Consider the following 19,243-nt stretch of genomic DNA (forward strand, 5'->3'; position numbering starts at 1 on the left):
ATACTTATCTCTGTATAGTATGTATTTGGTTGATGTGAGTCAGTGCTGGCTCCATATACTTCCCCCCCCCCCCCCCCCCCCCCCCGCCTTCATTTTCTCTGTGATATTGTCTTTGTGAGTTGCTTTATTTAGGTTAACCTTCTACTCCATCAGCCTTGATAACTGAGCATTTGCTGGACCATGTTCTACTGAAAGTTTTCCACATGCTAGCAAAAGGAGTAATACAGTTTCTAAAAAGATACTTCTTTAAAATATTGCAGAAATGGGAACAATTTGGAAGAAACTTAGCTTAGTAGAAAAGTTTCTTTATGTCAGACTGGTTTAAGGCCAAAAGCTCCTTACATTTTTCTAAATTGGTATAGGAGAAATCAGCCACATGGATACACATACATCCTTTTCAGCGTACATAGTGTATTCTTGTAGTATGTTTCACATAAAGCATAAATTGATATTTGCATGGAATTTTGTATAAGTGACAAGCCCTGTTCCCCACTGGGTGTTAACAGTCTGTGTTTGGAGTTGCTGGCAAGGGATGTAGGTGAATTTGTGTATGGCCATTTGTTGCAGCTACAGAATGAGGTCTGACGGGTAGCCAGCCTGTTGATTTAATGTTCAGTAGTGACCTTGTAATTCTTCACAGAGCACAGTAACTCATTTTTTGTACCACTAGTCGCAATATTAGAAAAGGATCATTTTTGCACATAGTGACTTATCTGGCAACTTATACTCAGGTCAAACCATTGGGTATTTAATTCTGAAGTAACTATGTGATAGTTATGAAAAATAGGTGTTCCTCAGATCCTTGCAATCTCTCCCAAAGGTCCCAACCTTCTACCAGTTCTCAGTTATGCTGTGACTAAATTGTATAAAATGCTACATATGTGCACACCAGTTTTCAACTTGACCATCCAAAACACTGTCATACAGGACCAGTCCTGCTTCCACTGGGAAGCCACACTGGTGAAATGGGGAGTCTTGGATCAGAGTGGAAGGGAGGATGGAGTCCTCTCCCTCAAGTGTGGAAGTACCATTAGTTAGTAAAGGTTTGGAATGCAGTCAAGATGTAAGTAAAAGGAAAGTTTTCCTTTAGACTAGGGGATGCTCCTGTAACAGGAGATAATTACATGTAAATAATGAAGACATGGTGTCCTGGTTTAACCCCAGCCAGAAACTAAGCCCCACCCAGCCGCTTGCTCACTCCCCCCTGGTGGGGTGGGGGAGAGAATCAGAAGGGTAAAAGTGAGAAAACTCCTGGGTTGAGACAAAGACAGGTTAATAGGTAAAGCAAGAGCCGTGCACACAAGCAAAGCAAATCAAGGGATTCATTCACCCTTCCCACGGGCAGGCAGGTGCTCAGCCATCCCCAGGGCAGCCGGGCTCCGTCACGCGTAACGGTGACTTGGGAAGACAAACGCCATCACTCCAAACGTCCCCCCCTTCCTCCTTCTTCCCCCAGCTGTATGTGCCGAGCATGACGCCACACGGTCTGGGATATCCCTGGGGTCGGTTGGGGTCAGCTGTCCCGGCTGTGTCCCCTCCCGACGTCCTGTGCACCCCCAGCCCCCTCGCTGGTGGGGTGGGGTGAGGAGCAGAAAAGGCCTTGGCTCTGTGGGAGCACTGCTCAGCAACAACTAAAATGTCCCTGTGTTATCAACACTGTTGCCAGCACAAACCCAAAACATAGCCCCATATCAGCTACTATGAAGAAAATTAACTCTATCCCAGCCAAAACCAGCACATGTGTAAATCAAACCCCCAAGCCCTCAGTACCAACACACATGTGAGAAAAACGTGTTTTGTCCAGTTACTCCTGCAAGATATTTTGTGCTTTTTCAAAGTACAAGGATTTTGCTCTACAGAAGGCCAGAGTAACAGCAGTATATTTATGTACGTTGGCAACAAGAAAAGAGGGAAGTGACTAATTCACACTTAAAGCCAACTTTCAGAATAGCTGGTGTATCATTTCTGGTGTACATCTAAATTGGAAACTACCTACGGAGAAAATGGCATTCCAGAAAGTATACCCTGAAGACATTTGTTATTGCAGAGTTTGTTAAATTATAACCTTTCATTGAGGTTATTACTTGAAGTTCAATTAACATTTTAAATGTATGTTTGGAGACCAGCGAATGGGGCCTCCACAGACAGGTGGTCTCCGTACAGAATATGTTCCCTGCCGCTGGTGTCACCATGGCAAAGCCAGGAGGAGAAGCTGTTCTTTTCGATAAAATGCCACAAATAACTAAACCATTTTGTGAAAGCTCCTTCCGTGTGGAACACACTTCAAGGGCTTGCAGCATTGCGTTTTAGTAGCAGTTACAGTTTCATGGATATCTCAGTTGGAAAGAAAATTTATGTTAGAGCTGAATATAGACAGCCAGAAAGTCCCTCAACCACCTTTTGTTCAGCATATGTGGAGGTTGCTTTTTGTACCATTAAGGACTATCTAGTCAGGACAGAATTTATTTCTTTACCTAAAATTGAAAGACAAATACAATAACAGAAGACATTTATTTTAAAGAATAGTTTTTGCCAAGCATATGTAACTGAAGATGGAGGAATACATGACACCCAGTGATATAATGAAGTTGTTTTGCATTTGTATGGCAGGCTGAACTGCTTGAAGTTGCCTATAATGTTTTTCCTCAACCCAGAACAGTGTGTTTTGAATAAAGGGAATCAGTTTAGTTTCCTAATAAATACCTTCAGCCAGCATTTTCAGAAGGGATTTGTCAATTGGCAAATGCCCTTGAAACAGATTTGAAAGGCAGGCAGACGTGGTATTTAATGGAAATACAATGCCTCTAACAGTTGAATTCACTGAATAAAAAGTAAGTAACAAACACAAGTATACCTAGCTAATACAAATAAATAATGCCGTGAGGGACAGAACTCCTTAGGCTGCCAGAGCCTGATCCAGGGACCTAGCAAGGCAACTGCTACAAAGCAGAGGATCTTTAGGAGTCGTGGACACAGAAAGGAGGGCACTGAGAAAGCCAGCATTAATGGTGTCTGAAGAACCTCTGATATGGGCATCTCTTTGCAGTGAAAAATATATTTTTCAAAAAGATAAACAAAAAATATCCAACCCCCAAACTGACCCCCTCCCTGCCAAAGAGCTGACCTGTTTTACAGAGTATCTTCCTTCCTTCTTACAGCAGTTATGGGGTAAAAATCACCCACCAAGTGGCACAGGTTGCCATGCTGATCTAAAAAAATATTACGAAGTGGCACTAGTTCTTTAGCTACAGAATTTAAGTAGTGCTCCACATAGCATGTGGCACTGTTGGTAAATGCTTATCTTCTAATGGCAACCTGTGTGTGTATAATGTATTACTGTGCACCACCTGTTTATAAGCAGATTGGTGTTTAAGCAGTATGTTGCACAAGAGAGAGACTTTTGGTTTAAATGAAAGCATCCCTTTCCATTATAAGCAGCTTGCTTTATCAAAACCACCAGTGTTTCTTGAAAGTGGGAAATAAACCCCAAATACTCTGAATATTTAAAATAGTCTAATTGAATGGTAATTGGCAGATTTGTAGCAAGTGGGTAGGTGGGTGGAATTGGTCTTTCACAGCAAGCTCCAGCTGCTCTAGCTAGCTGCCTCTGAAGAGCTGCTTAGGGAAAGAGGAAGAAAAGAAAGACTAAAATCAGCTGCTCAATTGCATCTACTGGTTCTTGAAGCTGCTGTGTGCCTCCCACCCTTTTGAAGTTGTCTGTTGTTAGATCTGCAAGATGCATGTACCAGCCACCAGCTCAGAGGAGGCTTGGTTGGTGCTGCTGCGCAGAACACAAGGGTAGGTGTATCGCTCGGTGGCAGCTGGTGGGTGCAATGTTGGGACTAGCCAGCCGGCATCGTGATGGGCTTCTCCCAATAGACTATTCTGTTGCTTGCATAAAACACAAACCCACCCCAAGCCTTTATTGCTATCATAGCTGCATTTTTTCAAGGATTTTGTTACACGTGCCTGTTTTAGCAGAAGTTCTCAGAATTGACGCTAAAGTTCCTGACCTGCTTTTGTGGACAGCCTAGCTAAAGAGCTCTGGCCACTGCTCTGCTCAAACACAGGGCTTCTCTCTGATCCCTTCACACGTTCTGCAGGGAAGAGGACAGTGAGTGCCGTGGCTTCAAATTAAAGTGAGTGACTAGAAGGGAAGCTAAGCAAGGTGTAGCAAGTATCAAAGCCAAAAAGAAGAGTGTATTTTATGCTCCTGCAGTCCCTCACGCTTTCTGTCCCTGTGTGTAGGATCTCCGCATTCATTTCTCCTTGGGCTAGTATTCAAAGGAGCTTCACATCTCAAAAGCTTCTTTCTGGTCCTCTTGTAGGAAATTGTAATTTACTTTCAAAAACTCATAAAAGCCATCATCAGTGAAGTGTTCTGGCATAGGGGAAATGTTGGGAATATTTGCAGAGTAAGATACTTAATCCAGGGGTTTCAAGTGGTTTTATAGAAATTGCTACATATGAAGGCAACTTCATACCGAATTCATCGTATTACACATACATATTAGTCACAGAATGTCCGAAGCATCACCCCTGTGTGTATCACTGATAGTTGAAGATTATCCAGGAAATTACAGTCTGAAATTTGTTTGTATGATTATTTTCATTGAATATTTGTGTATAGCAAATACTGAATCTAAATATCAGAGTATATGCCCAATCATTGTTTTCCAACAGAGAAAGGGCTTCTGTTGTCCAAGTATTGTTTTGTAATAATCAGTTTTGTTTCAAGTAGCCAGAGATACATTTTGAATAAGCAATTACATTTGAATAAGCATATTAAGATACTTCACCAAAGTTTGTCTAAAACTTGACTCCAGATTTCATGGAATGGGGACTTCCTTTCTGAGTCAAAAGTTGGTTAGAACATTAGCAGACCTCACTGCACCCAGGCAGGCTCTAGGAATATTACATGTCATCAAGAAAAAGTAAAATGAATTTTAAAGGCAACTTCAATTTTGACTTCTCATTTCCTTTCTTTGACATTATTACTTTGTTTAAAAAATGAAAACTATGTGTGCCTCTGTTCAGACTTCTATTGCTTTGGCAGCATTACAGGAACATTATTAGAGGACGTTATTTTGACTTACGTGGTATTGACTGACTTGATCTGTTTGAGGGGTGGAGGAGTTGATTTTAAACAAGCACAAGAACACCCCCAGCTTTGGCACGTCTCAGTGTGCCTTTGAGTTTGTTGAGAACCTCCTTTGAAAATCTCCTCAAACAGTGTCCAAAAAAGAAACCTGTATCTGCATCCTTCAGCTCCTAGCCAAGATTATGCATTAGGCAGTAAATCTGTTGCTGCACCTAAAGACAGATACCTGGCTTAAGATTTGTTACAGGCACTGATATGGGTGCACATCTGATTGCTGAGTTCGGTAGGAGTCGCTGCTGCTTGGCTTGTTTGTATGTTTTAATTTCATGTGTTGTTACACCACAAACAGAAGCACCTGTTGATATGAGTGAGAATAAAAAGCACCTGGGCTGAGAGTTAGTGGGCAGTAGCCTAGGGTGAGGAAGGGTGTAGGCGTTGCAGCGTTAAGCATCCCAGTGGCTGCTCCTTAGATAAGAAATTCATGCATTTCTGGGCACCCCCATGTAGAGGAGGGAGCCCATTAAAGTAGTACCTGCCAGGAGCAAACCAGGGGGAAATGCTGAAATTAATATAAAGACACAGAAGATGTTTTTATGGTCTCTGCCTGCTGGGAATCTGGAGTGCCTACTTGCCTGCTGCCTTCCTCTCACAGACATGTCTTCTGCTCACACTCAAATTTCTTTAGTAAGAAGGACTTTTCTCCCCTTTTGTGAAATACATTAGCAGCTTAGGAGTTCCCAACGATGTGGGGGAGCAGGGTTTGGTTTCCTACCTTGTGTGAAGGAATTCAAATCTGTACCTCCTATCTCCTACCTCCCAGTGGAAACTGCCCAGGTTGATCTGAGTTGGGGTCTTTTCTAGTCCTCTGTTGAATTCTGAGTATTAAGTAATCATCAGGTAAAATACAGAAATAGTCCTAGGGACATGGACTGATGCTTAGATGTGTCCTTTCTCCAGTGATCATAACCACTGAGCTGTGGGGCAAGAACCCAAGAATGTGGTTGCGTGCTGTGTCCAGCTCTCTCCCTTCAGGACCAGTGAGCCCCCCATGTTGTCAGGAGAGCTGTCATCAATCGGGAGGGATGGCTGCCTGCTCTGTGCTCTCCCCTTCCAGAGACCAGCCTGTAGACCGTTTCTTGGATTGCTGTCCTGGGAGGTGAGAGTCTTCATCACAGTAAGCAAAGGAGAAAGAGGGATGCATAACCCCACATCCTAGTTGAGTGTTAACATCTACAGAACATCATCTCCTTCTGCACAGAGGAAAGGGTAAATAAGAGCTACCCCTGTATTTTGAAGGGTTCTGTGTGGCTGTGATCTGTGTGCTTTGAGGATGGTCCATATGAGGGAGGGTGTTTCAGTTTGACCCCGGTGTAGACCCCCTGTTTGACAGGGACCAAGCTGCTCTGCTGCTCAGGAGATGAGGTCCTGCTGCAAGGATGGACAGCTATCTATGGCTTACTGGAGGGGAATATATTTTTTTAACAATAATGATTACAAGATTCCCAAGGACTTGTTGTTCTGGATGAGCCTGCCAAGCAGCAGGTATGACTTGACCTATTCTTTTAGCCTTCTGGCTGTGTCTTTCAGTTTGCTCAGGATCCCTGTGTGTGTGTTCAGAAAGGCATTTGATGCTGATTGGAACTAATTTTCCACCACCGTGGGGGGTATTCACTTACATTGCTCTGTGCTAACAGCTATAAGCAGTGATAATTAATAGCTCCTAATTGCTTAATCAGTGTAAAGTTTTAGACTATGTCATATGTGAAGGTTTTTATTTTGTGTGGATGACTAAACCCTCAATTAATGCATCGAGTCATACAGCCTTACCAGCGCTGTCTGTTCCAGGCAAAGAAAAATAACCAGTGTCTTCATTACCCTCCCCTCAGGTCCCTTTCCATAGTCATTACTGTGGCCTGAAGACATTTTTCTGTAGCAGCTGAAGTTAATGTTACAGTGAACTTCCTATCAGCTCAGAGCTGTCAGCGATAGATATGAATCCACTGGCCTGAGCCCATTCGGTGCTGCTGACATGCTCTTCTTGACTTTCCATTTATTCTTTTACCTCTGGTGGCCAATATCTCTTAAAATCAAAACTGTCTGTCACCAGCATATCTAGTGATTCTCTGTAATTCTGCAGTTCTCAACAGATCCCTTTGCACACGCAAAGGTTGTCTCCATCCCACATTGCTCAAGAAAATGCATCCCCTGTTGGTATTCAGTTTTTGTTTTCTTCAGTGCTGGTTGAGTTTTATCTCTGTTCCCTCTCCTGGCTCTCACGCTGTCCCCGTATCTCTCCCCGTGCCTGTCTTTCAGGGCATATCTCTTGGATTGTTTTCATTTCCCATGCCAGTTTCTTTTCAGTTGCCTGTGCCTGAGTCCCTATCCATTTGTGTGCGTGTCTCTTCTTATCTACTGAGGAAGATGAGGGGAAGATAGAGGGGTTGAATGGCAGAGTTGGAAGTCCCTGTTGAAAGCAATCATTAGAGGGAATTTGCTTTCACCGTTACTGAGCCCCAGTGGTCCCCCTACGCCAGATGCACACACCTGGCAGTGAGGGGGTGGGCGCTAGAAAACTTTGACCTACGCACGGTGGTAGCATCCGGAAAAGGTGCTGTGCTTTTTCACAGTGTAAGTAGTCATCATTGATGAACACTATGCAAGTTTTCACTGTAAAGGGATCTTGTTAATATTTGTGCAGGATACCTCTATTGGGCATGGAGACTTTGGGGTAGAAGCAGCGATACAGGTACCATACAGAAAGGTCAGTTGAAGTGCTGCCATTTACCACAATAAAAGTAGCAATATTGGTGCAGGTACAGCTTGTTAAAGAAAAGCCTGAATTTTATGGAACTAATCCCATGTTGGAAAACTATTTGGCAATACATTCTGAGGAGAACTCATCTGACATCAGTGAAAGCAACAGTTTGACAGCAGTAGAGGAATTGACCCTTAGATTTCTGTATCCCATAATGCTTCTACAGAGAGGAAGAGAAAATGGGCACTAGATATTTCTGTAAGGTGCTTTCTTCTTTCGCAGAAAGTTTTACTTTCTTTTGCGACATGTGTCTCTCCTGTCATAAAGAAAGGAAATCCTGAAAAGTGTGAGTCTCTGTTAGGTAATTACTTTCAAATCAATAGGAGAGATCTGAAGGCTAGCACAGGGCTGGTGGAAAATGCAAAATGATTTTTACTTAACAAAGAAGTGTGAATGAATGAATGTGTGACAATAGGAATAGTCAGACAAGGACAGGGAAGGCATTACAGCCTGATAAAGGCAGAACAATCCATCACAACAATAGTATCTTTAATTCTCGTTAATGCTGTGCTGTGGTGTTTGAATTATATTTTGATTTTGTTATCTCTTCATACATAAAACTAAGGTGTTTTAGCTGCCTAGTAAAACAACACACAAGCGTATTTAAACCTTCTGTCCCATCTAAGCAATGTAAGGAAGAGCCTGGGACCTCTTATTGCAAAGTACAACTGGAACTTCTTGGACTTTAGGGCTAGTTATGTCTAGAAACATCTACGTGGTATCTCTAGAGTTTTTGCAGGATTGAATTTTTTAGGTGAAGGATGAGTTTATAAGTAGCTTACAGAAGCTAATAAATTATTTATAGGTGTTTTGATAGTTAATCAATTATTTTAGACTGTTAGATAAGTAAGAGGCTGCTTATAACCATCAAAGCCACTTCAGTTTGGCTGTGTTTATTCACACTTCAGTATCAGTGTGTTGCAGCTATGCTAACATCTATTAATGATTTATTAACCTGATAGAAACCATCTGTAAATGCAAGCTTTGTGCAAAGTGAGACCATTACTTCTCTTATTTCTGTTTTCCTTCTCCTACTGAGAGAGGTCTGCTTGAGGCAGCTGGCACAGCTGATGGGGAAGAAGCAGCATTTCTTCTATGTACTACACTGAGCTTAGAGCTGAGAGGAGGACTTCATTTTTCTTGTCTTGTCAGTAACTTAATCCTTTGTGGGTTTACTGTTCCTGAAATAATAATGTCAGTCTGAAGCCAAAGGAAAGCCCTACTCAATTTTCAGGAAAGCACAAGGATGAAGTAACCTTGGTCTTTCCCAAGCTAGTGAGCAAACGTTTTCTGCTGGTGACTTTCCCTAGCTGGGAGAGCAGAAGCATCTCCTACAAATAAAACTCCATTCTGGAAGTTACAATGATACTCTGCACCAGAGTCCATAATGAAGATCTGGTGCAGTAGTATTGGCCAAGGGAAGATGAGCCAAGGAGGCGAGCCATTGGTTTTCTGCGTGAAATTTGCCAAAGCAAAATTAATTCTCAGTTCTAGTGGGAATCTGCCCTTTCTAAACTTAGATTTCGTAACAAACCCTGTAAAAATTATGTAAGCCTTCTTTTAACTCCTTCCCTCCTCCTCTGCAGTCTAATGAATAAAATGTTATCATGTATGCAAAAAAAGGCTACTATTCAGGAGCATTCTAGCATCACATCTGTAACGGGGCAGGAGACTTTTCCAGGTTCTTCCTTTCCTTATCTCGCTTAGAAAAGATAAAACCCCTTTCTTCTTACATGCCTGCACTAATGTGCAAGAATTAAGTGAATGGGCAAGGTAGTGCTTACAAGGTAGAGCCCTGCAGAATTTTTTTTTTTCGCTAAAAATTCCAGCTAATTCTTGAATCACTATTTGATTGTAATAAGAACATATACGATGAGTTGTCACAGATGGGCTGTTTTACTGCTGCTGAGTGTTCCTAGGTCCCACCGACTGTCACCAGGACTTTAGAACACTCAGCATCTTTTGATGTCAAGGACCAGTGGAAGAAATCATAGGAAGGAGTTGTACCTCCACTCTCTGCTACTACAAAACAAAAGGAAGAACGCTTAGACAGTTTCATGGTTTGCCATTTCTTCATTAGTTATTTCCTTTAGCCCTTACTGCTGTATGTTGGAAGGGTTTAGAGTATTTGAGACACAAGGAATAACAGGAATAATTTATTTTATACCACAAATTGTTTGATAAATTTTTCTCAAATCTGTTGGCTCGCTACAATATAAAAATCCTAAGAAATATATATATAAAGGTCTGTGAGAAGTAGTATAATTAGTTCAAGGACCTTGTCAGTCTTAGGGCCAATAGATTTACTAGCATTTAAGCCTGACATACAAATCTAATCATGAGACCTGTTCCTCACATGAATGCTCCGTATGCTCCTGTCTACTTATGCTGACTTCCATGGGACTATATTGGTGTTAGATTTACAGAGCTGATCTTCAACGGGTAAGCCGTCAGTCCTTATTACAGTGGGGGAAAACAGGTGAAATACTGAGTTATGTGAGGGCAGAATCTGGACCAGTTCATACTGAGAGTGAAAAAAGTTATTTTTCTTTTTAAACAAGCAAACTAATATAACACGCTATTTGGAGGGAGGAGGGGTTTTTTTGTTTTAGTTCTCAGTATGTTTGACCTTCAAAAGGACATGTAACAATGCAATTCAGAGGTGTGCTGCCTACAAGCTCAGCTCCTTGTTGTGTTTGTGCAGCTAAGAAAAGTGAAAACAATGAAACAGACAGTTTTGAGTTCCCAATGAGAAAAAAGGAAACTGGCAGCCTTTTCTTGCTTTATTGTTAAATATTTCTATTTAAATGCAAATGATCATCTGACACTGCCAAAGTCATGTACGAGGAAGCAGGCATGCAAGTTAAAAAAATTTTTTAAATTATTTTTGAAGATGCTGGATCGCTTTTATTTCCATGAGGAGTAGAGGTGGCTGAATACATTTTTGGTTGCGTACCAAGGATCAGCTCAGCACCTAGGAGTTTCAAATATGAAGATTTCTGTTTGAAGTGTAGCTTTTGCAGAAGTGTGGGCGGACTCTCTAGTTAGAGATCACTTGAAGGGATGCTTGAAGTTTCTTCTGTGTTATCTCACTGCACGTATTGCAGTGGAAAGCCCAGTGCATACAGTATATTTTGGAAGGGCGGGAGGGACAGAAAGAGGAAGAAGCAGCCAAACTGTTGCCTTATTCTGCCTCAGGAATATGTGGTTACAAGTGATCTGTGCAGTGCTTTATACTGCATCTAGCTGCAAGGCTTCTGGCTTTCTCCCTAAACTCCAGACCCCTTAGGCTAGATAGGCATGAGATTTGACCACAGGGAAGGATCGAGCATAGAGTAGAGTCTTGCAAGAGGAGGCTCTGTTGTCCGTGGGTTGCGGTTCCTCCCGAGCTGCCCCCAGCACAGATACTCTGGCTCAGGTGAGGATCAAGCAAAGCAAGTGGTGAAAGGGTAATCTGAATGTGCACCTGGGGCCATACCCTTTCTCCTTCCCGCTTCTTCTGTTGGCCAGGGATAGTGACTTTATAAAACCTACTTCCTGGGGATCATTTTTATTCAGTTGAGCCAGCACTAAAATCAACAAACTAACTATATCTTATTGAGCCGCCTCTGTTAAAAATTCTTCCTTTAATTTTCTATTTACCTCACCTTCTTTTTAAACTTCTATTCTTATAAATCAATATGGATGTATTTGCTTTCTGCACAGAGTTTCAGTAGTCTCTTAATAATCATAATAATCATTATTACTGATTAAAGTTGCATTATTGGTGCCAGATGGAGTCCCCTCCCTGTCAGCCAGAATGAGTTTGCATTAGGTAGTTATAGTACATTTGTGATCTAAATAAACAGATGGCAGAATGTGACAGCAAATTATGTGCTGGTGATGTCAGCAAGAATGCTTACCAAGTATAATTGCTTTAAATGAACATGAATGCAGCAAGGACCTGGTAGTTTTAACAAGGTAGTTGGCATACAGCATGGTAATTACCATACAGCATCATCAATAGCACCATCAATGCTGTGCGAGTGCTGAGGGAAGAACACTAGCTTTGAAAAAGTAGTGACAGAAAGTCCAACTTTACACGACCGTCACAGTGGGTTTGCTCAGCTGTATAATGTCTCATAGGTATAAGCACACTGTTAACAAAGGAGCAGCATTTTCTTTTGGGGGATCCAACTTTAGCTGAGAGACATTTTGCACTTTCTCCAATGCTATCTGCCATCAGGGTATGTGGGAAGTATTTGATGTAGTGTAATGGAGCAGTGTTAACAGCAGCTGCTGTTGATACAGGATTGAAAGGTAAACTTCTGGATCAGGTTCAAAGGGGAAATTGGCTTAATAGGATCTCAGCAGTATTCAGTGATGTGTAAAAGTTTAATCAAAGACCAGGTTTGGTTCCTGTGGTCAAAAAAGCAGCAATAAGGACTGTGCATAGTCTTCAACAATGTTTATGTTGGTTTCTCAGTTCATCCCTTCAGGTCTGGCTGGGTCTAAAGGGCTTGGCTGCCTACACCTCAGGCACTGCCACACCTGGGTTTTAGCAGCTCGGGACGAGGGTGCAGTAAGGCAGGCTCTCAGCATTCAGGAGGGAAAAGCACTAAGAGCAGGAGTGTGACTAAGCTCTGGCCCTGTCTGGGTGGGAGCTGTGCAATGAGGTCTCCATTCACTCACAGTCAGGACTGGCATGGGACTGTCTGAGTGTCTTCTCAAATAATGTAAAATGCAGCGAGAGGAGAATGTGCCGGTTGTTCTGCCTGTTTTCTATTTCCTCACACAGTGGTTGGCATTTAGCCATGAAATGGAAGATGTGGTCTCAACTCCCTCTTTAGTCCAGAGGGGTTTCAGTCACTAATTACTACATAGTTTATAAAAGCTACCACTGCTAACTCTTCCTCCTCCATCTGTATTTTACAATGAAAGCACCTATAGTTCCTTTTCTCGAAGGACTAAACCTGTCAGCACGTGGAAGGACGATGCAGGACATCACCTCTAGGTTTTGAAGGAACATGAGGATCCTTCAGAAGCACAACCACAAGCAATTAGAGAACCACCAGCCAGAAAAGAAAAGGTCCTGTGAGCTTAGCTGTCGCTGGGGTTAAGTGGTTGCACAGGGCACATTTCCTTTTCTGTGATATCAGACATGAAGATTATGCAAGCTTTTCGGGGAGAGAGAGGGGTGGCTTTTAATCAGAGGCATTGACTGTGTCAGCCCATTGTTCAGATGAAATTGAATGTGAGATAGATACATATCCTCTCTAGCACAGCCATCTCTTCTGTGGAGAGAACATAGAGAGCAATAATAATAGCACTGGGTGATGAAATTGTTCCTCAGTCCTCCAGACTTGTTCATCTCTTTTTTTGTTTTAAAATGTCCCAGTCATTATACATAGCAGAGAGGTATTTAGGGTATAAAGCACTTGGATAAGTAGTCATATTTCATATATGTTTGACACCAATCCTGGTTATTTATCTGGGCCTTTTTTACAGGCAGTGTGTTTCAACCAAAGACAAGGTGGACCCTCCTCTTCAGCAGTTGCTGGATGTTGAAGAAATGGAAGGAAGCCACATTTCTAATCTCTCTCTCTTTCTGTCTGTCCTGCAGGTGGTCGATGCCACAAGTCCTGCACAGGCCGATGCTGGGGACCCACAGAGAATCACTGCCAGACCTGTAAGTATGCAAGACTCTGAGAAAGAAAGGGCTGAAAAATAATGTAACAGGGATACTACTTTTTTTTTTTTTTTTTTTTTTTTTTGTAATTATGAAGGGATACTACAAATTCTGGTTTTAGTACAATTCTAAAATATTTGAAATTTTTTTCTGTATGTTTTTACCAACAGATACGCTTTTTTTTCCACCCATGTGAATTTATGTTTTTCTTTCCTCCCTTGTGCTTTCGAAAAATGCTTAAGCACACTTGAATTTTCTTTTCACTCCTTGGTGGCAACATGGAGCATGGCTCCTGAGAATATTGATGGCTATTTTGGAATACACTGAAATGGATACTGCAGGAATAGAAAAAAACTACTAAGCAGATTTGGAGATCTTTAATGATGGCCTGACACTGCAAAGTTCCTAATGCCAAAATACTCTTAATTCCCGTGGAAGCCTGGGAATATTAGTTATCTAGCAGAATTGTTCTCTTTATAATAACTTCAGAATGTATTTGAGTTGTACTGAAAGAAAGAATAATAGTTTTTTTTGTGAAAGAAGTGGTAAGTGAAGGGTTGTTCACAATGTCTGTCTGTCCTCTTGAATTTAGAGAGCATTAAAATGAATAAAAAGGAACTATATTCAGAGAGTTTCTTCCTTGTGTGCTTTCAGCTCCTTCAGATAGGCGCTAAAGAGCTAGAAGTGCCGTCACAATATTAGCAAATATAAAAGAGGAGAAAATTGAGAGCTGTCTTTTCCTACAAGTTTTTTCTTTTTTCCCCCTTACAGGAATAGAGCTATCCTTTACATTTCCTTTCTTTGAAACTTAGGAGGGTGGAAATCGGTTGCGTTTACTGGAGTCGCTCTTCCTAGGAAATTAAATGGTTGCTGATACCTCCCCCAGAGAGCACTGCTCTAGCTTGTGCTTGTTTCCTTGGCTGAGTTGTAGATAGGAGGAAGGGACTGTGACAAATTAACCTCTATCAAGCGAGCACACCAACTAACTCTCTCAACTGATGATAGCCCAATGTCATCTGTCTTTTTTGTTGGAAGTATTAGGACCAGCACAACTATGCCTTTTTTTTTTTTTTGACTACTTGGAGCGAGAGATAAGAGGAAATTAGAAATGGCAGACAGGTTGGCATGAACGTTTTATGAGTGAGCACAAGCAGGAAATCGAAGCTGACCTGCTGTCAATAGCAAAGTGAGGCTCACAGGCAACCGAGCTGTGTGCCTGCAGAGGCTCTGCCACCCTGCCAAGGTGCTGCTTTTTGGTCAGGAGTATCAGCTGATGTTGCTGGAAAAGCTGGTGACAGTTACAGCTCCACTAAAGTTAACGTGTTCTTATATTCCTATTGAGCTTTATCTGTGGGTATGATTAAAAACACGTTAGGACAGGTTGTAGGAATAACTGTATAACAAACCAAGTACAGTGATGCTAAGCAGTTTCTTCTTTATATGAATCAAGCCAGTAAGTCTCCTTCCTTTGCTGGCAGTCTTTATGAAAGCCTCAAAGAAGTCAGTGCCGAGAAAGCCTCCTTATATCAAGGTTATGTGCTGAAGTAGATAATGGAAAGGAACTTAAACCCTAGCTGACCAAATTATTTTATATCATGGTTAGAATTAATTAACGCTTGTTCTTTCTCTGTCCTAATGAGAGGCCTGTTTGTCTGTTAAAACTCGTAACTCTGTAGGAACCTGGGTAATTCATCCAAAGTTGAGTACACTTATTCAGGCCTTATGTGGTTAGCTTATCCAAGAATACTATAAAACCTTGGCAGTTATATAAGGATGATAAGATCCTGGCTCAGGCCTTGGCTCCAGCAAGCAGAGGCTCCAGCCTTAGGTAAAGTCGGAAAGGCCAGCTGGACTCTGTGTGGCTGCAAAAGTCCATGTGGCAGGATCAGTTCCCATGGTCTCAACCACTACAAAGCACTGCTCTCAGATAAGTGAACTGATTTGGTGGATTAATGTAGTAATACCAGAGAGAGCAAAACTTCTCTGCAGTGTTGTGAAGTCAGTAGCTTAGCAGAGCTGCACGGTAGGTTTGCTCCAGGAGTGACAGCTATCTCTCTCTTCACAGTGACTGCCCTCTCAAATCCAAACAGTGGGGACAGGCCAAAGGCACAACCGTGGATTTAAAATAATAAACTATGGAAAGACTTATGCCATCTAGGTTCCAGAGAGATACACGGGTCAAACATTTCTAATTTGAAATAGCTACTCTACAACCTTTTACTTTCAAGCACACTCTGTAGTCTCTGATTGCCAGGGACAGGAGTTAATTTTTATAATATACTTCCTCTTTGCCTCCCTGATCTCGCTGCACCTTGGTTAAACAGCAGGATTTAAGCAAAAGACTGAATATTAGGCTGGCAGTGGGCATTTCTTCATTGCACTTTCTCAAAATGTGTTTTTCTGCAACTGTTTGAAGGAAACAATACGAGATTCAAACCATAAAAATACAAGTAGTGCTGTGCTTTTGCTGCCTTCATTTCTGACTTTAAAAAACATGCTGGGCTTTCAAGTTAGATATAAGCCGGAGATAGGATGAATGGTATCACAAACGCAGCGTATACCTTAACCTAGTCACCTTGGGGATGCACGTCTTTCAAATGTGTGTAGGAAAGCACTTCAGCAGCACTACATCCCAGTGTCAAACTGTTTTGTTCCTAGAAACAACTCAGAGGCACGTCTGCATTTTAATAATTTCATTTTTTTTATGGAGTCACTGAAGCAAAAAATTCTAATGAGCTCCCCTCCCAAGATAAGATTTAAATTATTTTCCTGGGAAAGGATAAAAAAAGAAAGATCTTAATCCATGTCTTTCATTTCAAATTACAAATGGAAAAAAATCAAAATCCTTTTGTTTTTTGCATGAGTATCATCTACCTAGCTTCTTCTTATGTTGCCTTCCAGCAGTCTCTCTATACTTCTATCTGAAACACCACCTGCATCTAACTCTGTCCTAATATCTCTCTAAATGTGACAAGAAAATGTACGTATTTAAGAAGACGATTAATAGGAAATTTAAAGTAAGCTCTTCTATTAGGAAGTAGAGAAGATGTAATTTCAGGGTACTGTTTTATGCAGTTAACAATCCTTTTTTTCTTTTATAATTAAAATATTCGTAAATATTAATATTGAACATTTAAAGGCTATACAGTATTCTTTGCTTCCATGTCAGGAAAGGCTAATGTGGAAATACTTTTAAAAGAGAATCTATTTTTCAAAGAGTATTGGGCAACCACTAAATAGAATGTAAACCACTTTTAAAAAATGCAAGAACAAACACTTTTGGAAGTTGCTAATCAAATTTGAAACTCTATAGTTAGATTGTTACTATTTTTGCTGTTGATGTCTGTTAAGAGTTTGTTGGGGTTTTTTTTTACTTTTTGTATGAAAAGAAAGTGAAACTTTTACAGATTGAATCCATTATTTTATTAAAATGACAGATTATGCACTTTGTCCTAGAGGAATGTAACTGAAACAAAAGAGAAAAATCTAAATTAAAATATAGACCCAACTAAGGGAATGCAAAAAGGCAAATAGCCTTTAAATCAAATGTGAAACATAAACATTCAGCAAATGTGAAATGCTCCATGGCTGTGTATGTGTACAGGAGTTTGGCCTGAGCATAATTGTATTTATATAGTCTTTGTGCAGCTGATGTTGGTGAGAAAAAGAAGGTGACGATGCAGTAAGTACCCAATTAGAGTAGCAAAAGGCAAGCGGGAGCCTGGTGGGGAAGATAGAAAGAGCTGAACCAGCAGCTTAAATCAATCAGGGTAACACAGCATTTTTGCTTGGAGCCAGCATCTTTAATTAAAATCCTTGTATTTCTCTAATAACTTTGCATGTTCATAAGACTTTTTCATTGATTTCAGTTACTTCCCATTTTTTCCATCATAGATTTATAGTGCCCTGACATAATTAAAGATTAAGGGAAACAGTAAGAGAGACTGATTAATTGCACACATATGAAGTGCCCATTCCACCCAGTCCCCAATGCACCTTACTGCTGTATCACAGTGAAATACTAGTAGAGATTGACAGTCAGTGTTCTGCACTCCCCCAGAAATCCATCCCAACACATGTTTTTTTCAAGACCTTGGTGTTTGCCGCTGTCCTTTGGTGTCCTGGCCTCAACTGTTAGAGTTCTGTGCAGCCAAACCCTCAAATTTGAAACTTGGGACCTCAGCTGCGATTAGTGAAGGCTCTCCTCACAGTTATGTTGGGTGAAGAAATGAGTATTTGGCACCTAAGATTTCTCTTGGGTATCAGCCCAGAGCTCCTGGATCTCACATGTATGTCTGGGCTGCAAGAAGGACGTGATGTGAGGGCTCCTGATCACCCCTGTCCACCAGCTCCCCTGTGAGCAGTCTCCACACTAGGTAGCAAGAGGAGGAGGTCAGCGTTACTCCACTCTTCTCTCTCAGCTTTCAGCAGGGTAGCTCTCGGTTGTTGTTGCCTGTTTGCAGCTGCTGCCCAGTTCCCTACCGTCTGTCCCCATCCACCATCTTGAGCCACACGTCCCCTCAAGGAGTCACCCACCAACGATCATCAACCTGAACATACAATTTGGTATCTTGGGTAATATTTACCCTTACATTTCACCCTTTCGGATAGGTCTTGAGTCACAGCTATAAAAGCAATTGATTGCATTTGGGGGAAAGTTTTTGGGGAAAAAGCTTGCTATCTTTTTTAACCAGTGCTGCTAGGTACATTTTCTACAAGGTTACTCCATGATAATGATTGTGGGAAGCTGAACTGATGAGTTATGTTTACTGGAATTGTGATAGATTGGGTGGGTTTGTTCACTAAAATGTCAGCAGGATAAAGTGCTTGTTTGCTTGGCAGGATATGCTGGGGGCCTCTTGGTGGGTGAGACCCAGATACCATTAGGCCTGCTTAATCAGCCCCCACAGGTCTGGTCTCCACCGAGATGTCGTTTGGCCTGCTTAATCAGCCCCCACAGGTCTGGTCTCCACCCAGACGCCGTTAGGCTTGCTTAATCAGCCCCCACAGGTCAAGTCTCCACCCAGATATTGAGAGGATCGAATAAGGAAGATTGAGAACCTCCATCCCTGCGACCCCCTAGTAGCAAAACAAACATGCGCAGAGTATATCGAAAGAAACTACGTCAACCGGGAAGAAGACTGTATATAAAAAGGGACTGTAAAAAGGGAAGAGGGCCGCCGTTGATGGAGCGGAGACTCCCCGGCTGCCCAGCGCTGATTTTTGCTCGCTAACTTTGCTTGCTGAAATTATAATAAATTCTGATTGGGTTGGAAACTTTTGGTCTCGTTTTCTCAACATATAACAGAATCTGAACAATCAGATTGTTTTGGGACTTCAAATGATACATAGTATTGCCTTGTGTTTGTTTTGCTTTGGGGAAAACCCTTCGTTGCAGACTGTCTTGAATATGAGTCCTTAAAAACATTCAGAGCTCACTAAATTATTTTTTGTCTTGGTGTGTGGTGCCACTGAAGATATCTGACAGATCCTCCTCAGAGCTGGACCATCAATAATAGTTGTAATGCAAATACAGCATGCAGTGAACCAGAAGATAAATAGGGTGTGTTGTGGCCTTTTCCTAGAATGAAATGTTGGCATTTCTGTTGGCATTATTTACTTCCCCAGTGAAATAAACAATTAGGGAAGAACAGTGACA

General features: G+C 41.6%; 1 protein-coding gene across 9 annotated transcripts in view; it reads left to right on the forward strand.

Annotated features, from left to right (window-relative positions):
• Positions 1 to 19,243, forward strand: part of ERBB4 (erb-b2 receptor tyrosine kinase 4) — a 645,851-nt gene that overhangs the window by 434,366 nt on the left and 192,242 nt on the right. For all 9 annotated transcript variants that reach the window (XM_074872586.1, XM_074872588.1, XM_074872592.1 and 6 more), the window contains exon 5: positions 13,519 to 13,584. In XM_074872586.1, the coding sequence (XP_074728687.1) occupies positions 13,519 to 13,584 (66 nt within the window). The remainder of the gene's footprint in view (positions 1 to 13,518; positions 13,585 to 19,243) is intronic.

The sequence above is a fragment of the Strix uralensis genome, chromosome 6 (genome assembly GCF_047716275.1).
Source record: "Strix uralensis isolate ZFMK-TIS-50842 chromosome 6, bStrUra1, whole genome shotgun sequence".
In the NCBI taxonomy this organism is placed as follows: Eukaryota; Metazoa; Chordata; class Aves; order Strigiformes; family Strigidae; genus Strix; species Strix uralensis.